Source organism: Ursus maritimus, unplaced genomic scaffold (genome assembly GCF_017311325.1).
Source record: "Ursus maritimus isolate PB19 unplaced genomic scaffold, ASM1731132v1 scaffold_24, whole genome shotgun sequence".
Classification (NCBI taxonomy): Eukaryota; Metazoa; Chordata; class Mammalia; order Carnivora; family Ursidae; genus Ursus; species Ursus maritimus.
The window spans coordinates 29,032,528-29,057,741 of record NW_024424897.1 but is presented as its reverse complement, the minus strand read 5'-3'; the positions used below and the strand labels follow the sequence as shown (position 1 = coordinate 29,057,741).

At 41.3% G+C, this 25,214-nt stretch overlaps 1 protein-coding gene across 2 annotated transcripts in view; it reads right to left on the bottom strand.

Annotated features, from left to right (window-relative positions):
* STXBP4 (syntaxin binding protein 4) overlaps positions 1-25,214 on the bottom strand; it is a 223,583-nt gene that overhangs the window by 37,937 nt on the left and 160,432 nt on the right. The window contains exon 18 of one of the 2 annotated variants that reach the window (XM_040640852.1): positions 9,850-9,936. In XM_040640852.1, the coding sequence (XP_040496786.1) occupies positions 9,850-9,936 (87 nt within the window). Of the gene's footprint in view, positions 1-9,849; positions 9,937-20,975; positions 23,295-25,214 lie in introns of those variants that run through there. The other variant, XM_040640853.1, reaches the window with a different exon arrangement.

Below are 25,214 nucleotides of genomic sequence, written 5' to 3'. Positions count from 1 at the left end.
TATATATATCTTTTAGTTCTAAAATTTCTATTTGATTATTTTTTGTAGTTTCCAATTATCTGCCAAAATTCTGAATTCTGTCTCCTATCTCCTTTACAAGCATTGTTATTCTAAAGTCTATGACTAATAATTTTATTATCTAGAACTACCTGGATCTTTTTCTGTTTTCTCTGGTTCTTGTGTGTTTTTGCCATGTCTTCTCATCATACTTTGTTCCTTTCGATTATGTCCTGGCATCGTATGATGAAAATTAGGAGAAAAAGGCTTCTGATAATGTTTTCTTTGTCCAAAGAGGATGTATGTTTGCTTATGGAAAATAGCCAGGGATACTATAAATCTGGGGTCCTGTTAGTCCAATTTCAGGGACTGAAATGATTTGAATCTTGGCTTCAATTTCTTTAAGGGTTAATCTTCCATTTTACCCTTACTCATAGGATGTTGAGCTTTTAGCATTTCAAAAGTTTATCAGTGCTTCTTTGGTGACTCTAGGTCTAATTATGGTTCCTCTAATTCTAATTAATCTGTTAAAATTTCTGTTCAGTAACTTGGACTCTCACCAATCCCTTCTGGAATTAGCAGATACTCTAAGAGTAAAGAGGTCCAATTGTTGAACTTACTTCTATTGGTTTCAACCTTTTTTCAAATATCAGTTCATAATTTCTCATTGCTTTTTAAAAATTATTATTTTATTATTTTATTTTTTAGCTCTCCAGTGACTTTGAGCTGATTAAAATAAAATGTCCAGATTTTCTAGTTGTCCTCAGCGAGAGTGTTGGGTGGACTACTTATTCTACCATTTCAGAAGCTATTTTATTATCTTAATACAAAATTGCCTCCTTCTCTGTGCTGCCTAAGGGAACCAAGAAGAATTAGGTCCTAAGCTTGTGTCCTGAGTTTTACGGTGAATATAACATTCTCCAGGGACTGGGCAAGATAGTGGCAAGGATTATGACACCCTTACAAAGGGAAGTAAAATTTAAGTAGGAAAAATTCAAAACCACTGCACTAATTTCTCACTTTATCGTAGACATCTCTGTTTTTCCAGTAATAGAATACAATTCAACGTCAGGCTTTATTAAACATTTTTTTCTACATGTAACTACAACTATATTTTAAGATGGGTGGTTATTGACAGCGTGAAGGCTTTTTCAAATCTATTGAGCACCTGGATAGATTTGGATACTCAAGAAGGGGAGAAAAGCGGAATAGGGCTACAAAATAAGAGAAGAATTCGGAGTTTCATGTGGCAACATTGACAGAGGAGGTGAGGAGAAATAAGGCGAAAGGTTAGAAAGAGATGACAGCACGATAGAGGTTATAAGCTTGACAGTGTGACACCGCACCCCTGCCTCCACCATCTACACCAACCCCCAATCTTCAGTAAGATTGAATAAACTCAACTTTCATAGCAGAAAACAAAACATGGATTATTTTGTGTCAGTTGGCATGAGGTAGGATGAAGGTCTGGAACAGAAAGAAACCCAGAAGAGAGGGCTGGACTTCCATAGGCTGTCTGGTGCAGCTTATGTATCCATCATGACCTCTGGGTTACAAGAAGAACGGTCTCTCCTGTCTGAAGTCTCTTTGTTAGAAACTCCCCTCAGTGTAAATGTGGGCCAACTCTGTGTTTCCCTGTGATGATAGAGGCTTTTTTCTCATATCACATTATCATTCCCACCCCAGTCATAGTAAGGTGTTATGGCTTAAAATGACAGAAAGCACAGTGACCTAGGCGACCTGTGGTCTGTCTCAAATGGTTGTAGGATTGGTTGCCTTTACCTTCGGAGTCTCTGTTTCTTCATCTCTAAAGTGGAGTTGTATTAGATCATGGCCTGCGATCATCCTCTGAGGAATCCTTTGTTAAAATGAAATCTTAAATGGAAGCATGCATACATAAAGCAAACAAAACGAACTCTAGTTGAAGTGGAGGAGTAGCCAGGGGTGGAAATCTCACCTGAACATCTCTTCCTCACTTTACTACCCCTAAAGAGGCTTAGTAGAGTATTGTTTGATAACCAGTAGGCTTGATGCTTGCTTCAGCTCTAACTACCTCCTTACACAGAAAAGAATGAATGCTTTCTTTCAGTCAACTAAAAGCAATAGTAATTAAAGGAAGGATTCTTACTTTTTGAGGTGGGAGATGGAGAGTGGAAAGAAAGTCTACATTTTCGGAGGCCTTATTAAGTGTTAGACACAAAGCTAAGAACTTTCCTGGGGCACCTGGGTGGCTCAGGCAGTTAAGCATTTATCTTTGGCTCTGGTCATGATCCCAGGGTCCTGGGATGGAACCCTGCATCGGGCTCCCTGCTCAGTGGGGAGTCTCCTTCTCCCTCTCCCTCTGTCCCTGCCCCTCCCCCCAGCTCATGCTCTCTCTTTATTTTCTCCTCTCTCAAATAATCTTAAACACACACACACACACACACACACACACACACAACACACACACACACAAAGAACTTTCCTTAACTTTCCTAAGGGCTATGTGGAATTGGTTTTATGCCTAACGGAAGGAGCACCTGAACCTCAGAAATGAGTATGTGGCTCAAGGTAACATTGTTAACATGTGGCAAGGCTGCACTCCAAGCTAAGCTCTTTCTGATCCCACCATCAGACATGGAGGAGGTGGGTAGAAAGCAGGCATCTTAGTAAGTGAAACACGGGTATGGGTCCAGGAAAGTGCCATGGGACATTCTGGATGGATATATATATATATATATACATATTATATATATATATCTCCACACACATATCTTTTTGTTTTCAGATTTAAACTTGTTTTTTTTTTTCTTTTTTATTTAGTGTGATAAGGGAGACTCTGATAAGATGCTTCAGCTGAGGGGGCGCCTGGGTGGCACAGCAGTTAAGCGTCTGCCTTCCGCTCAGGGCGTGATCCTGGCGTTCTGGGATCGAGCCCCACGTCAGTCTCCTCCGCTGTGAGCCTGTTTCTTCCTCTCCCACTCCCCCTGTTTGTGTTCCCTCTCTCGCTGGCTGTCTCTATCTCTGTCAAGTAAATAAATAAATAAATCTTTAAAAAAAAAAGATGCTTCAGCTGAGGAGAGGATGTGCCTTTTAATTCATGGTCTAAGCTTTTCCCTGCTTGGTTACCTACACTCACAGACCTGCCAAGAGGGCTGGCAAGACACTGTTAACGAGGCACCCCCTTTTTTTAGTGCTCTAGGGATCAATATGTGGCACTGTCCTGTTTCTGAATTACTAACATTCATTCCCATCTTTTCCCAACAGTTTTAGGGAAGACAGTCCCATTGGTTAGAACCCTTGGCATGAATTAAATGCACAAGATGTTGAACAATTTTTGGAGGGAAGAAAAAAATTACATGTGGCTTCTGATTTCATTATCGTTATGCTAATGACTGCCTTTGGTTTTGAGGCAATGTGATACAGTGGCTAGACAGACACAGAATGCCAAGTTCACAGCAATAACAATAGCAACAATATTGCTAACAACGCACCACATAGTAAGTGCTATGGATAATTTTATGTGTCAGCTTGACCGGACCACAGAGGGCTATTTGCTTAAACATTATTTCTGGGTGTGTCTGTGGGGGCATTTCTGGATGAGATTAACGTTTGAATTGGTAGGCTGAGTAAAACAGCCTGACCTCCGCAACATTGGTGGGTCCCATTCAATCTTTTGGAGACCTGCATAGAATAAATGGCTGTGTAAGAAAGAATTCTTTCCCTTTACCTGTTTTCCAGCCAGGACATTGGCTTTGTCTTGCACTCAGACTGAACCTGGCTCTCCTGGTTCTTAGATGTTTGGACTCAGACTGGAACGACATGTCCGGCTCTCCTGAGTTTCCAGCTTGCAGATAGATGGACTTCTCAGCCTCCATAATTGCTTGAGCCAATTCCTTACAATTAATAATATATATGCAAACATGTGATATGCATGTATCTCGTATTGATTTGTTTCTCTGGAGAACCCCAATACAGTGAGTGATGACTGCATAGCAGGCACTGCACTAACATGCCACACATAACATCATACTCAATACGATCCCCCACATTCTTATACATGTGGTCTGGTTATTTCCGGGCTGCAGATGAGGCTCAGAGCAGTTCAGTAACTTCAACGAGGTCATACAGCCTAAGAAGAGGGGGGTCAGTGAATTTATCTGAATGTATGTGTTAAGTGGGGATAATGATGCCCACCGCCAAAGACCGTCAGGGGGATTCAATGAGGGGATAGGAGGGAATTATTTGGAACATGGTAGAATGCATGGCAGGGACTCCGAAACAGCAGCTTTTGCTATTTCCTTTTTATTGTGTTACACAATTCAGAGGATTTGCAGCTCGTGAAATAGATGTAATTCCTCCGATGTAATATATCAGTAACATCTGAACTTGATCATTTGTTCATCTCCATTAAGCTCCAATGATATTTCATGTTATCCTGGGGAAAGATGTGATTACTGTGACATTTAAAATTCTGCACAGCCCAGGGAGAGGGAGGAGGCACACTTCTGGAAACAAGGGAAAATCCTGGGTAGACTTGTCGTTAGACAACCCCAGGTTGCCGTACTTTAGGAAGCTGAGCAGCTGCAAAGGTCACCAGGAGGTGCTTTGTTTCCCAAAAGGTGTTTGGTATTTACTTTCACTCAAGCATGTTCCTTCTGCTCTGATAACCACTGTCATCTTCCATTACAATAAAAGATGTCAGAGGGATTTTTACAGGCATATGGCATTAATTTAGATTTCCCTCTGCGGCCATAAGAGGGTTTGCAAAAATGAAAACAAAACAAAACAAAGCCCTGTTCAGCCATTCATCAATTCATATTTATCGGACAGGGATCTTGTGCCACACCAGCCAGGAGGACAGGATCTCCACTTCAAAATCCGTGGAATGCACACGCTCTTTTCAGGGTGCTGGCTCCGGTGGAGCTTCATTCTGAATTTCCTCTCCGGTCTTTGGGAAACAGGTCAGAGGACTGCGCAGATTTCCTTGGAAAATGTAACCATAGCAGCCACATTTTCTTTTCATCCTAACATTGCTTGAGACTTTGACGGTGCTTTCTAGCTGCCAGAGCCTGCTCATGTCCATCCACAGCTTGCCACAATCCAGTGAGGTAGGCTGGGCAGGTTCAACTATTTCTTTGTCATTAGGGGTGAGGGAACTGAAGCTCAGAGATCTGGAGACAGCTGGCCAGGGGCTCAGCCAGAGAAGGGGCCAGTCTGTGAAAACTCCTCCATTCTTATTCCTTGCCCATCTGTCCTTCACACCTTGGAGAGCCTTAAAACAATCTGATGATGCTGTTACCTTGCTTATAATCTTTCCATTCCTCACCCTTATTTTTAGGATCATGTCCAAACTTCTTAACATGCTTATAAGGTCTTTTGCGATCTGGCCATGCTCACTTCTTTAGACTTATTTCAGGCCATTCCCATTGCCCCTACCCTGGAGGTTGCCTCCCCACCCCCTGCAAACTATGCTCTGGCTATATCAAACCCCACTATATCACATTCTCTTTTCATCTCCCTGCCATTACTTAGGAAGCTCCCTTACCTTCCCACTCACCCACATACCTGGCTAATACAAATTATCTAAATCTCCTTTTAGACCTAACTTCCTCCAAGAAGCCCTCCCTGATCTCTCTTACCTGTGTTAGAGCCTTTGCTATGTGTATCCGTCACACCCTCTTCCTCCCCTCTCCAAGGTCTACTCGTCTGCCTCTTCTGCTGGGCTGTAAGCTCTGCGAGAGTGAGGGCTGTGCACACCCCATTGACGGGCAGTACCTGTGCCCCTAGGAGGCAGGCAGGCAAGAATTCTCCATCAAAGAATGAATGGTTTGTTTACTCATTCTGATGATATTTTTCAGATAGCAGATATCCTCTTGTACGCAAATCAGGAATCCCTGGATTACCCCTCATGCTGCTTATCCTCCATCTGCTCCCTAGGCCCCAGGAAGCAGAGGAGCCCAGTGGAATGCCTCCTGGGGCTCTCCTGCTGGGTGTTTTGGGCTGGTTTCCTTCCAGCAATTGGAAGCAGCCACAGCAGAAGGGAGGATGGGAAGAGAGCAGGATCAGGACAGATCCTCATCCTTTCTGCCCCTTCTTGCTGTGATACCATGTTCTGATAGGAGCTGCATCTCTGCACAAGTATAGCTCCAACAGGGAGCCTTCTCCACAGTCCAGTTCTCAGTGGTCTCTGGCAACATGTTGTCTTCCCTTATCCCTCAGCCCTAAAGATGGAAATGGCTTCAAGCTGCTGTTGGTTTCTGGGTGCTGCACCATCACTTGCTTGTTTCCTGAACCCTCCTCACCAAATATCTATGAGTAGTGCCTTCAAGTGGCCCCTCTGTGGTGGCTTCTACGTCCTCTCAGGTTTCTGACTGAGAAAGAATTCTACTTGGTACAGGTAAGATTATGATTTTCAAATTCTCTGGAATGGTTTCTGGCAACTTTAGATTTTGGAGGTAATTCTCAAGACAGTTCCAAATTGCTGTCTTATTTATACAGACATAGACAGGAATTTCCAGAAGGCTTGCAATAAAATTTCCTGTCTCTACCAAACTTTCGGCATTTCCTTTATGAGTATCAGTAGGTGTCTTTAGATCTCAGAAGTCGTATTGTTTCAAGCAAATTTGGTGTATGTGTATCTATACAACTCAGGGATATGGGAAATCTCTCCCCTCTGTTAGGAATGGCTCTGCAGTGTTCCCAAAATTCATTGTCACTTCTTGTCATTTGACTCGGGTAATGGTTCTCTTGGGAAGGCGACATCAAAGTTACACAATGTTGGTTAGACTGTAGGGAGACTGGTATGAAAGAAGTTGTAGATGTCATGGTTTAAGCATCAGTGTTTTCCTTTATGATCTTATATGATCTCATAACAATTTTTTTTAATAGAGCAGAAGTTGTATTCTCTAAGAGGAATGTACAAATGGACTGAATTGTGATTTGGGGATATCCGAGATCTGCTGTAAGTAGGAGAAGTCAGAACCATTTTCAGATCTGACATACCCTGGCTTAGAATCCAAAACTGAATCACTCTGTAGTCTAGGCCAACCTTAACAGAACCCGAAGTGCAGGAAAACTGAACGTGTACAACTGTTATCTAGGTGAAATGCAGAAAAGCTGGACTTAGGCAAGACAATATTTGAAAATCACATATCTGACAAAGGACTTGCCTCCAGAATATATAAAGAACTCTAAAAATGCAGTCGCAAGAGAATAAACAACCCAATTTTTAAAATGGGCAAAAGACTTGAACAGACATTTCACCAAAGAAGAGATATACAGATGGAAGATAAGCACAGGAAATATGGTCCAACATTATTTGCCATGAGGGGCATGCGGATTTAAACCATGACAAGATACTACTACATATCCAGGAGAAGGGCTAAATAAAATAATCATGACAACACCAAGTGCTAATAAGAACATGGAGCAACTGGAACTCTCACACAGCACATGCGAATGTAAAATGGTACAGCTACCCTAGAAAATAGCTTGGAAGTTTCTTGAAAAGATGGGTAGACAGGAAAATGTCCCTCCCTCCCCACAAAGGTGCCCATGATCTAATTCCCAGATCCTATGACAGCACTACTTTCAAAGGCAAAAGGGACTTTGCAGATGTGATTAAGGGCAGGGACTTTGAAATGGTGATGTTATCCCGGAAGACTAACATCCAGATAGGGTAGACCCAATCTGATCACATAAGTCCTTGAGAGCACAGAATTTCTTGCTGGGTCAGAGAGAGGTGCGATGTAAATGGGACACAACTGGCTGTTGCTGGCTTTGAAGGTGGAGAAAGGGGGCCTCAAGCCAAGGAAGGAAATAGGGCTCTCAGTCCTACAACCACAAGGAACTGAGTTATGACAATAAGTGAATGAGCAAGGAAAGGGGTTCTCTTTATTTTCTTTTTTTAAAGTTTTATCTATTTTAGAGAGAGTGAGTGAGCAGGGGGAGGGGCAGAGGGAGAGAATCTTCAAGAAGACTCCCTGCTGAGCACAGAGTCTGATGTGGGGCTTGATCCCATGACCCTGAGATCATGACTTGAGCTGAAACCAAGAGTTAGACTCTTAACCAACTGAGCCACCCAGATGCCTCAAGGGGTTCTTTTCTAGAGCTTTCAAAAAGGAATGCAGCCCTGCTGACAACTTGAATTTAGTCCGCTAAGACCCATGTTGGGCTTCTGATCAATAGAATTGTGAGATAATAATACATTGGTACTGTTCAAGCCAGTAAGTTTGTGATGATTTGTTATGGCAGCAATAGAAAAGCAATACATCACATGGTCAAGTGATGCTGCTTCCAGGTATCTCTAGAGAAGTGGACACTTATGTTTACACAAAAACTGAGACATAAATTTTATATCATGGGTTTTTCTTTTTAACCATAATTGCAAAACAAACACCAATACATGAATGTTTACAGAAGCTCTATTTGAAATAACCCAAACTTGGAAACAACCCAAAAATGTCTTTCAGTGGGTGAATAAAGAAACCGTGGTATATCCATACAGTGGAATGTTCCTCGATAATGAAAATGACCAAACTACTGATGTACGTATGCAACAGCCTGGATGACTCTTGAAGGTATTATGCTGAGTGAAAGAAGTCAGTCTCAGAAGGTTACACACTCTATGACTCTTTTATATATTCTTGAAAAGACAAAACTATGGTTATGGAGAATGGTGCCGTGATTGCCAGAAAAACTTTCGTACCTTCATCATGGTGGTGCTCAGATGTATCTACACGTGTGTTAGAAATTCACAGAATTGCACACCCCTCAAGAAAGTCAATTCTCTGCATGATTATTTTAAAATAAAGAAACCCAAACCATAACAACCTAACAACAAAACAGAAGGAAAAACTGAAACAAAACTCATTGGCTGACACAGCTCTCTGCTCTCTGGTATAGGAATTTCCAGTCCTAGGGAATGTACCATGAACATAGCTTTCTTTATGCCCTGGGTGCCCCTCAAGGTTGAAGAATGGAAGGAGTCCCAGCAGGGGTTCTGGAGACTTACCCACGATTTTCCTCCCTCTACAAAAGGAGGGGTTGGCTTACACCAGCTCTACAGTCCTTCAGAGCAGAAGACTCATCTCAACCTCCTGACACAGGAACAGTTTGGCCTACCACCCTGGCTTGCCCAGGACTGAGGAGGGGTTCCCAGTTTGTGGGACTTCCCAGTTTTAAAGCTGGGAAAGTCCCAGGGTAAATTGGGACAAGTTGGTAACCCTCACATGACTTGGGAAAGTCACATCATTTATCTGAGCCTCTGTTTTTCCATATGCAAAATAGAAAGAATGGTTATCCTATGTCACTGGGTTATCCTGAGATGCCCACTTGAAATTGTAACTTTTATATAAATGTGAGTTTGGGGACATTAACAACAACAACAACAACAACAACAACACAACAACGAGAAAACCATGGGATTTAGGGGCAGTCTTAAAATGTGTGGAAAGGGAAGGTGTCATCAAAGGAGATCATGCATTTGGAGGATGTGTATGTGTGTCTGACTGCAAGCATTGTTGAGATTGCAGCTTCAAGTTGTGACTATAAAAACATATGCACCCAAGAATGTAACTTTGGTTTTTGGCAGCCGCTCCCTGCAAAGTTTTAGTTACCTGGATCCCATGACAGGCTAGGGGAATGATTCTCAACCTTGTTACACTCTGGAATCACCAGGAGATCTTTAAGACAGAGGTGCCTGGATCCTACTCCTAGAGATCCAGATTTAATGGATCTGGGGTTTGGCTAGGCTTCATAATTTAAAAAATCTCGGTGAGTGATTCTAATGTGCAACTGTGGACCTCTTGATATATGAGGGCTGGGCATCACCCCCATGGGGCCCTTGGAGGTTTGTTCATCTGTACTCACAGTCTAATGAGCTCACTCCACAAGGGAAGAGTCAGGTGTGCCTCCAAGAGAGCTGACTTCTGATCTCCACAGGACAAGAACTCACATCTACAAAGAATGACCAACAGTGATACCAGTCACTCAAGGTAGTTAATACTGTGATTATTACTGTTTTTCTAATTTAAAGGGGTCAATTCTGGATTTGGGGGTGTATTCATTTACTAGGACTGTTGGAACAAAGTACCACAAACTGACTGGCTTAAACAACAGAAACTTACTGTCTCATAGGGCTGGTGGCTAGAGGCAAGAGACTGAAGTGTTGGCAGGGCCACTCCTGAAGGCGCCAGGGAGGGATCTGTCCCAGGCCTTTCTCCTAGCCTCAGGTAGATCCTTGGCTTGTGGTCATATAACTCCAATTTCCACATGGTGTTCTCCCTGTGTATATGTGTCTATCTCCAAATTTCCTCTTTTAATAAGGGTACTAGTGATATTGGATTAAACGCCCACTCTCATGACCTCATTTTAACTTGATTACCTTTATAAAGAGCCTATCTCCAAATAAGGTCACATTCTCGGAATACTGGGAGTTTGGACTTCAACATGGGAATTTTGGGAGGACACGATTCAACTCCTAACATGAGAGTGAGTCACAATTTCCATGTAGGTGATGCCATTCAGATGGGTTACAAAACACCACGGTGGGATGTGGTCAAAAGGGACTGGTGTCCAGTCAGTTCTCTGGTGGGGAGGCAATTCCTGGTTAGCAAAGGAAATCCACGTAAGAAGGCCTATTCACAGATGATTTCTTATTGATAAATCCATATCTTGGTTGAACGTTATAAGAGATGAGATTTAAAAAAAAAAATCTTTGGGCAGGATAAGAATTTTTAAAAGAAGTTATTAAGTTCCTTCTTGATAGGAGTATCCCAGCAAAGCCCTAAATAGCTCTTGGTTAGGAATGCTCTAAAAGGATCCTTTCCTTTGAAAGATGGTTGGACTGGAAGGACTTGTCAGTTCATATTGACTCTAAGGTTTTGTGCTTCCTACAAAGACATTCAGAGGCTCACCTGATGTTTTTGGGCAACATCCTGCACCAGGCACTATGTCCAAAGGAAGAATCCTACAGATCTGGCTCTAGGTACAAAGAGTTGATATGAAAAACCCAATGAGGCTCTGCTAGACTCCATTGCTATTTTCACCGCACAAATGTTTTCAATGGAGAGAAAATAGGCCCATGATCTCTGACAATGGCAACGCAGAGATGGCAAATTTGGGAGCCCTGCAGGATGACTCACTCAATGATACTGCGAGGCAATATTTAAACTGACATCTAGGATAGCATTGAAGGCCTTGGTCTGCTCTGCCATCCACCTTGACCCTCCCCAGAGGATGAAAACGAAACACCACATCTGTGACAACTCTAGCTTTCTAGTAAGACAAAAATCCTGAATGAGCACCCAGTGCAGCGAACCTGACCACATAAATGGTGTAGACACAGATACTAAATACATCTGCTTTTTGTTGTTGTTTCCACAATAATCAATATAATTATGAGGATACAGGTCAGATGTCATTCATACCATAGACCAAGCATTCATTTCTTCAGCCCCTATAACATTACAAATTTTCACTAGGTTGTATACAGAGTTTTAAAGCAAAATTCTCCTAGAAAATATAAGGGAAAATAAATATAATCGGATAAGATATACTTTTTTTCCATACATACATGTATAAAATTACTACATTTATTTTTTTCTTATAAAAGACATGCTTACTGTAGAGAATTTCTGACATGCAGAAAAATACAATGAATAAATAAATATCACTAATAATGTCATCTAATATTTTCCTCAGGTTCTTCTATGGCACTTATATATAAAATACTTGAAAATACTGTTGTTATCATACCGCATGCAGAATTCTGTTTTGTTTTATTTTCATTTAATGTTATATTGGGATACTTCCCCTGGGTCATCAAACATTATTAAGCATTTTCCATCATGTTAGATACCATATTTTGTTTAGACATTCTCCTAGTTTGAGGCATACAGGTATTTACTACTATTTTAAATAATGCTTCAGGAAACCTTTCAATAGAAGATTTTTTTTTGGTCTAAAATTGTGATCATGTGTAAGGATAAAATCACAGTAGTAGAACTACAGGGTCAAAAATATGAATACTTTTCAGGTTCTCAACAGATACTCCAAGAATGCTTTCCAGGAAGTTTATAGTGATTTATATGCCCTGAGAATACTTGAGAATATTAATGTCATGTATCCTCACTAACATAGAGTATTATTGTGTATTAAAAATACTTTTTAAAAAAATCGTACCTTAAGTTCTCAAGTAAGAAATCATAATTCTAGGGAAGCCTTGTCATAGGTTAGGAAATTTATTTCCAATTTCTTTGAAATTGGCAGAAAAGTAAGCACTGGAAAAGACTATTGAGGGAGTGTGGATTGTCTGCAGCCTTAAAGATTCCCTTCACAGAGTAAATAATCCAGAATTATCTACCCTGGATCATCTAGACATTTGACTTCCATCAATTCGGGGATACAAATAACTTGATCTCCTTCAAATATTTTGTGTTAGCATTTTTAAGAATAGCTTTTGAAATCATTCTGATTGAATTAAATAATTTTTCTGAAAGGCCATTTTGGTTTAATTTGTTAAAGCATTTCATCTTTAACTCAATTTTAAGGTTGGGATCATCCAGGACCAAAGACATTTGATCCTTACCTTAATACTGTATTTCGTTGATTCTAAGACACCCATTTTTCATTTAAATGTCTTTGAAACTGGAATGTACAACAGACATTGTCAGTGCTCTCGGACCCCTCTACCATGCTCGTGAACATTAGCCCTGTGGGCTTTCACTCCTGACACCCAGCACCTGCATCTCTTTGTTGGAGATGCAGGAAAGTACTTTTTCTACAAAGAACTAGAAGTGCCTGGAAATGTACATCTCCCTCCTAGACCTCCCGTGCTTACCCAATGACTGATGGTGCAGGGGTATAAATACTGCATACTCCCTGGCCTCTGACTTGTGCAGCAGAGATAGGACTTACACTGTTTCCAGAGCTCCGCTGTGGGCTGAGCCTACGTGCCCTCCAAACCCCCTTGGTGGGTTTTGTTTGATATCACACCCTTGCGTGGGCTTCCCTCTCTTCTTTTGTGTTCACACTATTTCTCTATCTCCCTACTGTTTTCCCCCACTAATTCACAGAAATCCTCATCTCAGGGGAACCGAACATATTACAAGATGTGTCTTACGATCAACGATGTCTTGTACTTGCAGTTGGCCAGGCAACCATAACGACACAGTCGTCTCTGCTTTTGCATGCATGAGGTTGGTTGTTTCTCCTATGGCATGGATGAACCATTACACCTTTACTTTTCAGTGAATAAAGCATTTAAGGACTATTTGAGGAAGGGATGTGCATCTTGATTGCTGTCTAAAAATCTTCTATTAAATCCTTTTGAATAGAATTTTTTAAAAAGTACCAGCATCAAAATGGCAGAATAGATGTCAAAGACCAGGTAGAAAAATCCTAGAGACAGGAGTGGACCATTCCTTCAAGAAATGCTTCATTCTGAGGGCAGAGAGGATGTTATTGTGAAAATGTGTGGATACAAAAAAGAGATTCCGAAGAGTTCCATTCTGAATATCCAGAAGTTTTAGGAATATCACAATTTATTTGTGTTTCACTTTCCTTTCTATATATACATGATAAAGATCTATGTTCAAACAGCTCTTAGACTTACTTAGAGGGGACATAAGACAAAAATTCAAAGTACTATGTCATATTCTAAATGTCTCTTTTTTTTCATTTTTAGTGATACATAAAATAATGGCAAGTCTTATAATGGATAGAGACTTAAGTTTGGTGAAATACTAGACAAGGATGTGCTACTCAAAGAAACAGGAATATAATCATTGAGCAATCTTGACAACATTGAGAAAACAGATTATTTCACAGACTTCCCATCCTCTGTGATTCATAGCAGGAGATCCATTGGTGAGTGAGGACCACCAGTTTAGTCATATTCTTGAAATTTTGCAGACGTTAGACTCTTAAACATTTCATTTTCCTCCAAAGTGTGTATATGTGTGTAGATGTGGTCCATACATGCATGGAAAGTGTGTACACACACACACACATACACACCCTATTTCTTTCAGATTTTCCTTAAATGGAACTTTTCCTTAAATGGAACTTTTACCATTGAGAGAAGTAATCCATGCTTTTAATTTGGTGCCGGCCTTTTATTTATTTTTGTGTGGGGATCACACAACTGTGGATAACTCAGGTGATCCCCACACAAAAATAAAACAGCTGGCATTAGATTAAATGCATTGATTACTTCCCTGAATGGTAAAAGTGCTCAGCATATAGAAACAGGATCTGCCCACCAACATCGTTTCATATTCCATTTCAGAGAATACTTGACCCGGACCGTCTATATGCCAAGGTAAACCTATTATCTACCCAATTTGTTTTGTCTTCCTGTTTTCCCTTCTGGTGTTTTGCTGATGAAAGATGGATTTCTCCATTGTGAAATGGCAACGGTCGAGCAATTCTGGTGGGCTTAGTTATAGATGGGATAATTTCCGCACTCTCAGAGTATGGTGGCAACACATAGCTCCCTTGAGCCAGATCAATTCTTCATCAACATGATTAATTAACCTGTAAGAGCAGAAGTTCGAACTGTTGCCTTGAAATGCACTAACCTTGTATTTTGCTTTTAGGCTTTTTCTACCCTTCCATGCCAAAATCGTTCTGTTGTGTTTTTTTCAAAACCTGGGGCAAATCGACAGTGTTTGCGTATGTGCTTTACAATCCTTCTGCTGCAATCATACTGTGGGTTTTATGGCCAAATACAGGCAGCATACACTTTCTTCTTCAGCAAAATCCATTATGTTGTTCTAACATTAGTAGAACTAGCTAGTGTAGACAGGTTTAAACTCCCACCACATTTTCTTTTCATTCACTTTGTCTTTCTCTGCTAGAAGCAGGAAACAGCTAAAAGAGTTTTTGAGAACAATAAATTGCCTTAAAAAAAAAGATTTATTTATTTTAGAGAGAGAGAATCTCCAGCAGACTCACCACTGAGCACGGAGCCCGATGCAGGGCTTGATCCCACGATCCTAGGATCATGACCTGAGCCAAAATCAAGAGTCAGCCACTTAACATACTGAGCCACCCAGGTGCCCCAACAATAAATTACTTTTTAAATGTATTCTGTAATCATTTATTGATTACTGTACCATGTCTTATGTGAGGGATAAAAAAATAACATAGGGACTTTGACTTACAGGGCTCTAAGTCTAATAGGAGAGATACATGCCTCTGTTTGCTGCCCAATTAATTGCAAATGTAGTGTAACAGAGGCTTTATTAAAAGGTTTGCAGCTGGAGGGGGATGGGGTGGGATTTTAGAGTGTGACTCCTCCTAGTTAACATTTTCACCTTCCAGAGTTCTAGATAAAAACACCCAGTGTACCGAAGAGACAAAATAAGAAACAACAGCCTATTTGAGCCAATGTTCTGTCTTCCCATTTCCCTCCCAATAATATCTGATTGGCCCCGCCAGCTGCTGATGTTGAGTGGGATAGCCACAGCGAGAGAGACTAGTTGGCTTTAACCAGAGTTCTGATTTTCATTACCATATGGAGAGAAGAAGCATAAGGGAGTGGGTAGGACCAGATTTCAAGCCCTTAAGACTCAGTAACCCAGCACGCTGGGTAAAAATAAATTAGTAAATAAATGTAGTAACCCAGTGTGTGTCTGGACAGATAGCTCAGCAACTTGTCTTGGGGTGGAAGTTCTAGGTGCACCCCTCCCAAGTGGGAAGAGGGGCCAGACACACATGGAAAAATGCAGAGGTGGCATCTATAGAGAACCAGTGCTGGGCATGGGGAAGGCAGCATGTACCAAGATCTTCAAGGAAGAGGTGAATGTAAAGTGCATCTTGAAAGATAGGAAGGAATCTGATGAGCAAATGAGGCCAGAGAGAAAGTGGAAAGGGTCCGATAATGCCAGGTGCTAGGGAACTACTGAAGAGTAGCAAGGGGGCGATAGAATCAAATATGGGCTTGGGAAAGATAATTCTGACAGAAATGTGGTGGCATATTGACGGGGGACAGGTATGCCAGAGAGACAGGAAGGCATAGTGCCTACATTGCTGTTATCCAGGTAATAAATAGGAAAGATCTAAAAAACAGATAGGCAGCGTTTGCATGGAACACAGGAAAGGCAATGCACTTAAGAAATGTTCTAGAAACAGCACCTGTCTTATTCTTTGTTCCAAACTCACCAAGCATAGAAATCACTACCTGAGAGGGCAGAGGCAGAGGAAGGCCAAGAGTGTTACTCTGAAGAAGCTTTCTCCATGAGCAAGAACACATCAGGAGTAGGGAATTAATGACCTTGAACAACACTCATCTCAGCCAACTTGCAGTCCCCTCTGTTCTTTGGAGTCATTGCTAGACTCCAGGTTTATCTAGTGCCAAGACACTCTGGGTTTGGAAGGCTCGATGTCACTGTCTGAACTGAGTTTCATTGAGAGGTCATGTGGATTTAATGGAAAAAATCCTCACTCAGGTCCTGTGGGGTTTCCTGATACTCCTGTGAACCTTTTGGGTTCACAGAAACCAATCTGATCTTCCACACTGGACCACATCGGGCTGGAGGAAGCTCATTAAAGTTGTCCGAGGTCCCATCTGCCTAGACACACGATGCAGTCATTTCTACCCTAGGGACAGTGAGGAATGGGTCTCCTCTGCTCTCAAAACTAACAAATTGGGGTTTTGCTGCTCCCAGAAAGTGGCCCAGGAAGTGAGGCCCAGGCCCCTTTCTCTGAGCCCCACCAACATTTTTGTTCTTTCTTTTCCTCCCACAGCCACGGGGATTACTTCCTAGATAGAGAGTAGGGAAGCCTTGCTCTTCCTCCTCATATACACCCACAAACCTTTGATCTAAATCACGACTCCTTTCCAGTTCCCTAAGGAACCAGACTTTTGGAACTCAAAAGAGCATGTGCTGATCTCACACCTCTTTCTTGAGGCAAGAACGTTAAATGGCCTAGAAGTTCAAATACGTGATAAAGAAGAGGGAGAAAGAAAATAAATGGGAAAAGCTTTCAGTTTAACTTCCTTTGTACAAACTTACAATCACATGGGGGCTAGGATCACGTCTGTCTTGCGTTGCGTCTCTTGTACTTAGCGAAGTGTTTGGCATCCAGTAGCACTTGTTAAGTGTTTAAGTGAATAAATGAATATAAACGCATGGGAGTTAAACTGGGGACGAAGCCTTGGTTATGGATAGTACATTACACATTCGACTTGGCAAGTATGTGTCCGACACCTACTATGTGACAGGCAATGTGGGAGATGCTCCTTGAAGGTGCTAGATCCTTCCTAAAGTAGGAAAAAGACAAACAAACCCCTGCCTTCATGGATCTTACTCCCATTGTTAATAAGGAAGACAATAAACAAACAGATCATTACAAACTAGTAAGTAATGGAGAAAGAATGAACAGGGAAGTAACAGAGAATAATTTAGTGATGTGGGAACGGGGAGCAGGGGGAGATGTGCCGTGACAGCTATTAATCTGATTGCACTTTCCCTCAAACTATCCCTACTCCTGAAAAGTAAAAATCAAACTTAAAAAAAAAATTAACGAAAGTAGGATTAGTTAAACATAAAGTCATATGAAGAAAGTGCATACAGGAGTTCATGTGACATTTAGATAATCATCATGCAGGCACAGTAATACCACATGTGGATAGTCGTGGTTAAAACTTCTCAGGTATGTTATTTCTCAAGTTAAGTTTCCATGGGCATATTCTGTTCAAAGTTCGTCTCCTCAACAGCTATGTGCAATAGAGTATGTAAGTTGTTTTAATGGTAGTTCCGTTCTTTCTGTTCTGTAGATGGTAAAATTCAAGTTTGTTGGCCCCTGAAAAAGTTGCATTTCACTTTAGCAGAGAAAATAAAAATGTCCATCCCCCTCCAAAAAAGGATAATATTTTCTAATTTTGCAAACACTTTATGGAGGTATCATTTGATTCTGTATTTTTACAGCTGCTTAGCATTTATTATTGGAGAGCCCCTTCTCACAGTATGTTTCTCTTTCATTTCTAGTCAAGGGGTGTTAATATTATTTTGGAGTTATTTGAATTTGAGAGAGTGATAAAGGGCCTCTCTTAGGGGTTCTTACTAAACAAATCCCTGACTTCTTACTCCTTTAAGGGAAAGTAAAAGGTTTTTGAGGAAAAAGGAAAGAAAGGAAAAAGGTTTTAGATTATGAGTTTCTTGGTTTGGGAATCAGAACTATTTGGTGTGGTAACTTCAAGACCTTGCATCTTGTCTGGCATTTGGCAGGTGCTCAGGAAATGGTCGAGGAGTTGAACTGGTTTGAGAAGAGTCAGGGGATTACCCTCCTCCATATACAGATGGGGAAACCAAGGCGCAAAGAACTTGTAGATGTGTTTGCATTGTGTTTTGCATTTTCACCCAAGTTAGCTCATTAAGAGTGGGTTTTCACCGCCATTATATATAAAGTAGGAAATGTCAATAAAAAGAGGAGAGTAATGATGTGTTCACCAGACAATGAATTAGTCATTGCCAGACTCCCCTATATATATAGCAAGGCATTCTCTGCTGCTAAGGGACAACTAAAACCTAATGATGAAAAAAATTCAGGTCCTTAGACAATGATAAAAAGAAGATTACTCTTCTAAGGACAAAAACAATCAGAAAAGTTATTGGCAATCTTTGCACTAAAAAAAGTCCTATAATATATGGAAAACAAACTCTCATACACCATTGGTGATGGTGTAAATTGGTCCTATTTTAATGGAGGAGAATTTTTGAAGCTCTACCAAAAAATAAAATGAACAAACCTTTGACAGAACCATTTGCTTTTATGAATATATTCTCACTACAGACCTATTGGCACAAGAGTGCATGCACATATGAAGAAAAGGATTTAATGAATGTAAGAATGTTCACTATAACGTTGTTTGTAACAGAAGACAACCTGTAACAGCTTAAGGACTCATCAACAAACTGAAGGCTGCAGAAACTATGAGTTATCTGGGTAGTGTTATTTTACACAGACATTTTAAATAGAACAATCTACACACTGACATGAAAAAGCGGCCACAATAAATTATGTCAAAAGCAAGCCGCTTACCAGTATGATTACCTTTGAATAAAAATACTCATCAAAGTATTTGTGAAGACTACCTCTGGAAAGTGAGATGAGTTTTTTTTTTCACTTTATACAATTCCATACTACTTGATTTTTCAATGGAAATAGGTTATTTTTAACATCCAGAAGTTAAAGAGTAGCTGTGCCAACTCTGGCCACCTGAGAAGCTTTTTACTTTTTAACCAAGAATAAGAGGACCCAGGAAATGGTTATTTTGTCCTACTTTGCTACAGTGCCTCCCACTGTGCTTGGCACACTGTTGATGCTCAGTACGTACCCTGAGAATAAAGGAGTAAGGATGACCAACCCTGGTCACTCTTCCATGAGGTGAGGTGGAAGGACGTAAGAACACTGAGATTTTCTAACCCTAGAATCAGAGCCAGTGGGGCAACAGAGAAGTTTATCACACCCATAGGGTTGATTTATATTAAAGAAAGACTGGCCAGATAAGTATTAACTCACCAAAAAATAATCTGGGGTTCAACATGCACTGGCTAAGGATTCTTAATGAGTCTCCACCATGTTTCTTTGAGTGTCTCTTGGGGGCATTTATCTGTTGGTTTGGAGGTCATAGAAGCATAAAGAGGAAGAAATCTCAGACATGCCAGTTCAGACCCTGAACCTCCTCAGTACCATTCCCGTAAGGTGTTCAGATTGAACACTTCCTGGGACAGTGCTTTTGCTTCCTCCGGGGGAATTCTTTCCTGGTGAGCCCTAACTCCCAGAAAGTTCCTGATTGCACGGAACCGGAATCTGCCCTTTGAAGAACTGACCCACAGACCTAGCTCTGCCTGCAGCGTCAAACACAATGGATCTAAGCAGCTCTGCAGAGTGGTTTAAGAGAACGGGCTGTGCCACACCTGCCTTGAACCCTACCTTCCACATGGAGGTGCCCTGTGACCCTTAGGCAAAGATTAGCAGCTCCCTCTGATCCCAAATTTCTTCTTTACAAAATGGGGATCATTATAGTTTCTACCTCATGGGGTTGTTTTAAGAAGATAATGAAGTAATCTATGCAAACTGCCCATCTCAATGTATGGCACAAAATGCTCAACAAAGAAAATTCTTTGTTACAATTTTCATAGCTCTTTTCCATGAGGTATTCCATGAGGAAGCAAGGAAGAAAGTGGCACAAAACAGCAGTTTTGTGCCTGTGACAGCGTCTGTCAGTAAAATGCATGCCTGAGGACCTTGATTTCAAGTGACTCTGGCGTCGCTTCTGTGTTTTCTTCACTTAGAAACAAATTAGAAAAACACTCCCAGTAGGGGGAGGGAAATTTCACACCATTAATTTCACCAACAACAAAAAGCCCGTACTCTCACAATTATAGACACTAACTTATAAAAGTAACTTTGGGTGTTTGAGAATCTCACTCACCTCTGGGGGACACAAGGAAAGAGCTCCCTCAGGGACTTCTCTCAAAACTTGTCTCCCTGGAGCTTGCTAATATTCACGTAGCTGTCAGGAGAAACACGAGTTTTCTTCAGCCATTCTGAAACTTTTCTCGGGGCTAATGACTGCCTATCAGCCTGGATTTGACTTCATGCTATTACTCAAGATGTAAATTATAAATCCGATATATATTCAGGATTGAATGGGTGAGCACAATATAGACCTATATTTACAATATACATCTATATAACGTGCTATATGAAACTTAGTAGAGTAGGAGACTTTAGGATCTAGGTCCCATCTTGACTGGGCACTAACCCACTCTGTGACCTCTTAGGATCTCAGTTGACTATCTATAAAATGGTTACAATTGGGGATTCTTACACTGTATCCTAAGGAGCTCTAGGTTTGCAGAGCCGTGCTGGGGGGGGGGCTGCTTTATTTTTTTTTTTTAAAGATTTTATTTATTTATTCGACAGAGATAGAGACAGCCAGCGAGAGAGGGAACACAAGCAGGGGGAGTGGGAGAGGAAGAAGCAGGCTCATAGCGGAGGAGCCTCATGTGGGGCTCGATCCCATAACGCCGGGATCACGCCCTGAGCTGAAGGCAGACGCTTAACCGCTATGCCACCCAGGCGCCCCAGGGGGGCTGCTTTAATTGGGCCTCAGGCTTCTCTTGTTTCAAGCAGAGCAACAATATTAAAAACAAAACAAAACCAAACCTGTTACATATATTGGGATTCTGCCTAAGAATTCATTTGAAAAATGAGTCTTTTTCTCCAAAAGATGTTTGAAAATCACGGAATCACATGATCCTCAAGGTTGGGGTTCCTTTCTCCTACTTGTTTTTCAGAGGTGGGGAGGGAGTGAAGAGGACAAGGAGGAGGAGGAGGGAGGGAGTGGTGAGAAGAGACCACGGTGACAAACAGTAACTTCTCCGTCTTCCCAGGCATGGTCTGGGAACAGGGTGTTCTGATTAATTAAGGATTCTTACTCACTTTCTTACTAAGTATATTACCTAACAATATCATAATATTGGATATGAATAAATCCCTTTTAATCATTCAGTTGGTACCCAACTAACGCCCAGGACATTTAAAATAACTTCCTCCCCACTCCACGCCAATCCCCAACCCCAGGTTTAAATCATTAAACTTAGAGAAAATCTTGAGCCCTCCATGTCAACGGCTCTTTCCTTCCAGGAACTGTCTAGTGGCACCCTTACAATAAAATAGCTTAAGATGAAAAGTGTAATACCAGCTTGGAGGGTGGTATCAGCAATCATGAGGCCAGTCTTGAACTCCCAGCAGGAGAGTTCACGGATGAGTCCTGATAGCAGAGGAGATTCGAGATGCTCCTCTTCTCATCAGCAACCCACAACTGTTCCCTCTGGCAAGGGCAGCCTAAGCAGAGTGGCCCCCTGATGGAAGCCAGTCCCTTTACTGTAGGAAAATGTGAGCTGCTCAAAGAAGCCTGTTGGAAGGGCATCATGGGGCCGAGCCGTGACTTGGTGAATGTTGGGGGGGAGCGGGGAGGGGTTTATAGGAAAACAGTGAGTTTATGTGGGGGCCCTGTCTGACTGCAGAGGAGCCTCTGAATCTCTGTGGCCGCTGGAGCGCTCAACTGTGGAGCTCAGCTGTGTCAACAGAACCGTGGTGGCCTGCGTGTTGGGCTATGACCTCCCTCCTCAGGGACAGCGGGGTGCAGTGGAAAGGGGGCTGGATGCGGAATCAGAAGACAGGTGTGACTCTCAGCCCTGGGACAAGGTGCTTCTTTTCCCTTAACCACTATTTCCCCAACTGAAAAACAAGAATAAAAATACCCACAGGATCTGCCTCACAGGCATGTTGTGTGGTTTAAATAAAACAGGGTCTGAGAAGCATTTGGTAAATGAAAGCACCCCATACACATGTAAACTATATTCCATAGCCTATGAGATAGTTGTCCACATGTGATCCTTAAGAAACCCCCAAAAGCTTGCTCAGATCACTTTCCTAAGATACTAATATAAAAGGTTAGTGACTTACCAAATAAATGAAGTGCTTCACTGTGTTCACATAATTTTCCTGTAAGTCTTAATTATAAAAACCGTGGTATCTGATACTCTATAAAGAACTATATATAAAATTACAAATCTAATTGTATATGAAAAAATATACATATTATAAAATCTAATTATATGTGATTTCAAAAAATGCAACTAGACGATTCTTAAAGACCTAGTGTAGTGGCAATTGATCTCATAAATGTATACACTTATAGCACAAGGTTTTACCATACCATACGCTCTCACTCATACGTGGAATTTAAGAAACAAACCAAACGAACAAAGGAAAAGAGAGACAAAACAAAAAAAACAGACTCTTGAATACAGAGAACAAGAGGGTGGTTGCCAGAGGGGAGGTGGGTAGGGAGATGGACGAAATAGATAAGGGGGATTAAAAGTACCCTCATTGTGATGAGCAGTGAACAGTGTATAGAATTGTTGAGTCACTATATTGTACACCTGAAACTAATATGACACCATATGTTAATTACACTTCAATAAAAGAAAAAAATTCTCATCATAAGCAAAGAAAAAAATTTTTTACAAAAGTAGCCTAAATCCAGAGTCTCTATTTCAGAACCTCAGTAAGTAGTGTGTGTTTTGCTCCTATTTTAGACCATTGTGTGTTGGGGGTCATCCATGTAGAATGAGATGTTAGAAGACCATGGAGTTCAGCTTCTTACGGGAGACCGTCAACTCTTCTGATCGGTAAGTTCTCTGGAACAATCCTGTTCGTTCTCCTCTGAGCAGGACAGGTTCAGTGCACTCATCACAGGATGGATCCAGGATGTCGTCTGCGTTACGTGACTTGAGAAGAACAAGGAATGCAATTATAATCTGGAAGACTGTCTGTCCTTCTACCCATCCATGCAAGTCCTGGTCCCAGGGACACTGCTTCCTCCCTATGGCAGGCCCTTGAGACAGGAAGCAACTGGAACTCCATCCAATAGTTTTAAAAAGTCTTGGATAGGTTTTAAGGTTCAACCAAGCCATTTCTTTCTTTCTTCTTCGGTAAAAAGGAAGGTAGGAGAATGCGTCATCTTCAACTCCTTGCTTTTCCTTACCTGACATTCTAGTCAGTAAGTCCTGGGACTGTCTTACTGAAACATCTGTGGGGTATTTTACTCCCTCTCTTCCGGTGCCATAGCCTGAGTCACTGAAATTGCTTGTCTCTCTGCCTGTTCTGGTTCTTTGTTAATTCAGTCTCTACTCCAGCCAAGGGCTGTTTCTAAATGACAAATCATACACCGTTGCTCACCTGCTAAAAATTCAGTGCCAACCCATGCCTCCTGGATCAAATACATAGTCCATAGTATGAAATACCTTTTTTTTATTATTTTTTTTTACCTGCCTCAACAATACTTTCTTCTCTGCTACAGTCTTCCTCCCTCCTGTTTTGTTTACCTAGTTAACTCCTACTAATTTCAAAGAATCAATTTCCCTCATACTTCCTCCAATCTGTGCTCCTGATCCTATCTCTTATTACGCTCTATCATAAGGGCCTGCTTATCTTCAGTAAAGAAGTAAGAAGTTACTGCATAAGAAGCTGCTTGAGGACAGGAACTGTGTTTCTTATCTGAATTTATGGTGCTTAACATGCGCTCAGAACGAATGATGAGGCATTTCGGGGAGGAAGAAGCAGAGGTAAGGGAGGATGTACAACAGGTACAGGGCACGTTCAGAGAGCGCTGAAATCTTACCACCTGTGCCCCAGCAGGTGGATGGTGTTTCTCAGACCTAGAATCCAATGCTCAGCCTTTAGCTGAATAAATCTCCCAGATCCACCACTCTCTGCCCAGCTCTTGAGTGTTGGACAGGCAGCTGATTTGTTTCTTCTTCCTGGATGCTCTTTCTTGCACTGGCTTACCCCACTGCCCTCGTCCATCTAGATCAGTCTTCCCCACCCCTATCCTATGCAAACTCAACCATGGAAAGTAGTATCATGTCTTAGATAGAGTCTGTCCGAGGGCTGGCCCTTAGGAGGATCAAGTAAGATGGGGGGGGGGTGTCTAAAAGTTTCTCCTACATCACAGAATAACATTTCCAAAGTGTGTTTTTAGTAACTTTTATGAAAGAAGATAATTCACTGGTTGAGTAAGTTTGAGATATACTAGGTTAAACAGAGCTAAACAGGTTTCTTTACTGCAGGATTTCCCTAAGCCTTAACTATATTAACATGTGCTATGGCTTTCCAGCAGTATGCAGTATTATTCAAACTAACATGCCCCTGTTAGCACACATGGGACGAGTATTCCACAGGGCGCAATTTGGGAACTATCACAAAAATGCACTTACTTTATTGGCTGTTGATGACAATATCTGAAATTGTTGGACTTAGTACAAATGGGCAGTTACACTGTCAGTGGTGATTTGGTTTGTTTTTGACCCTGTATCCCAAATTCTATGCATATCCCCCAATACAAATTGCTCAAATCCTCCGTTTAAATATTAAAATTCATCTTTCTATGGAAGATCACTGTTAGTTTCATGATGGGGTAAACAAATTTAAGTTGTTTTAAGAATCAAGGTGAATCTTCGTCATTTCAAAAGCGCAGAGTGTGGCTAAGCGGTACAAAGAATCATTATTCTCTTGACAGTAATCCACATTACTATTATCTCTTTAAAATGGTTTATGGTTTAATGGAATTTCTTATTATGGAGGCTAAACTTACTAAAGCATTGGATTCTGCACAGGTTAACTTCATTTCAAGGTCTTGGGGGCGGGGG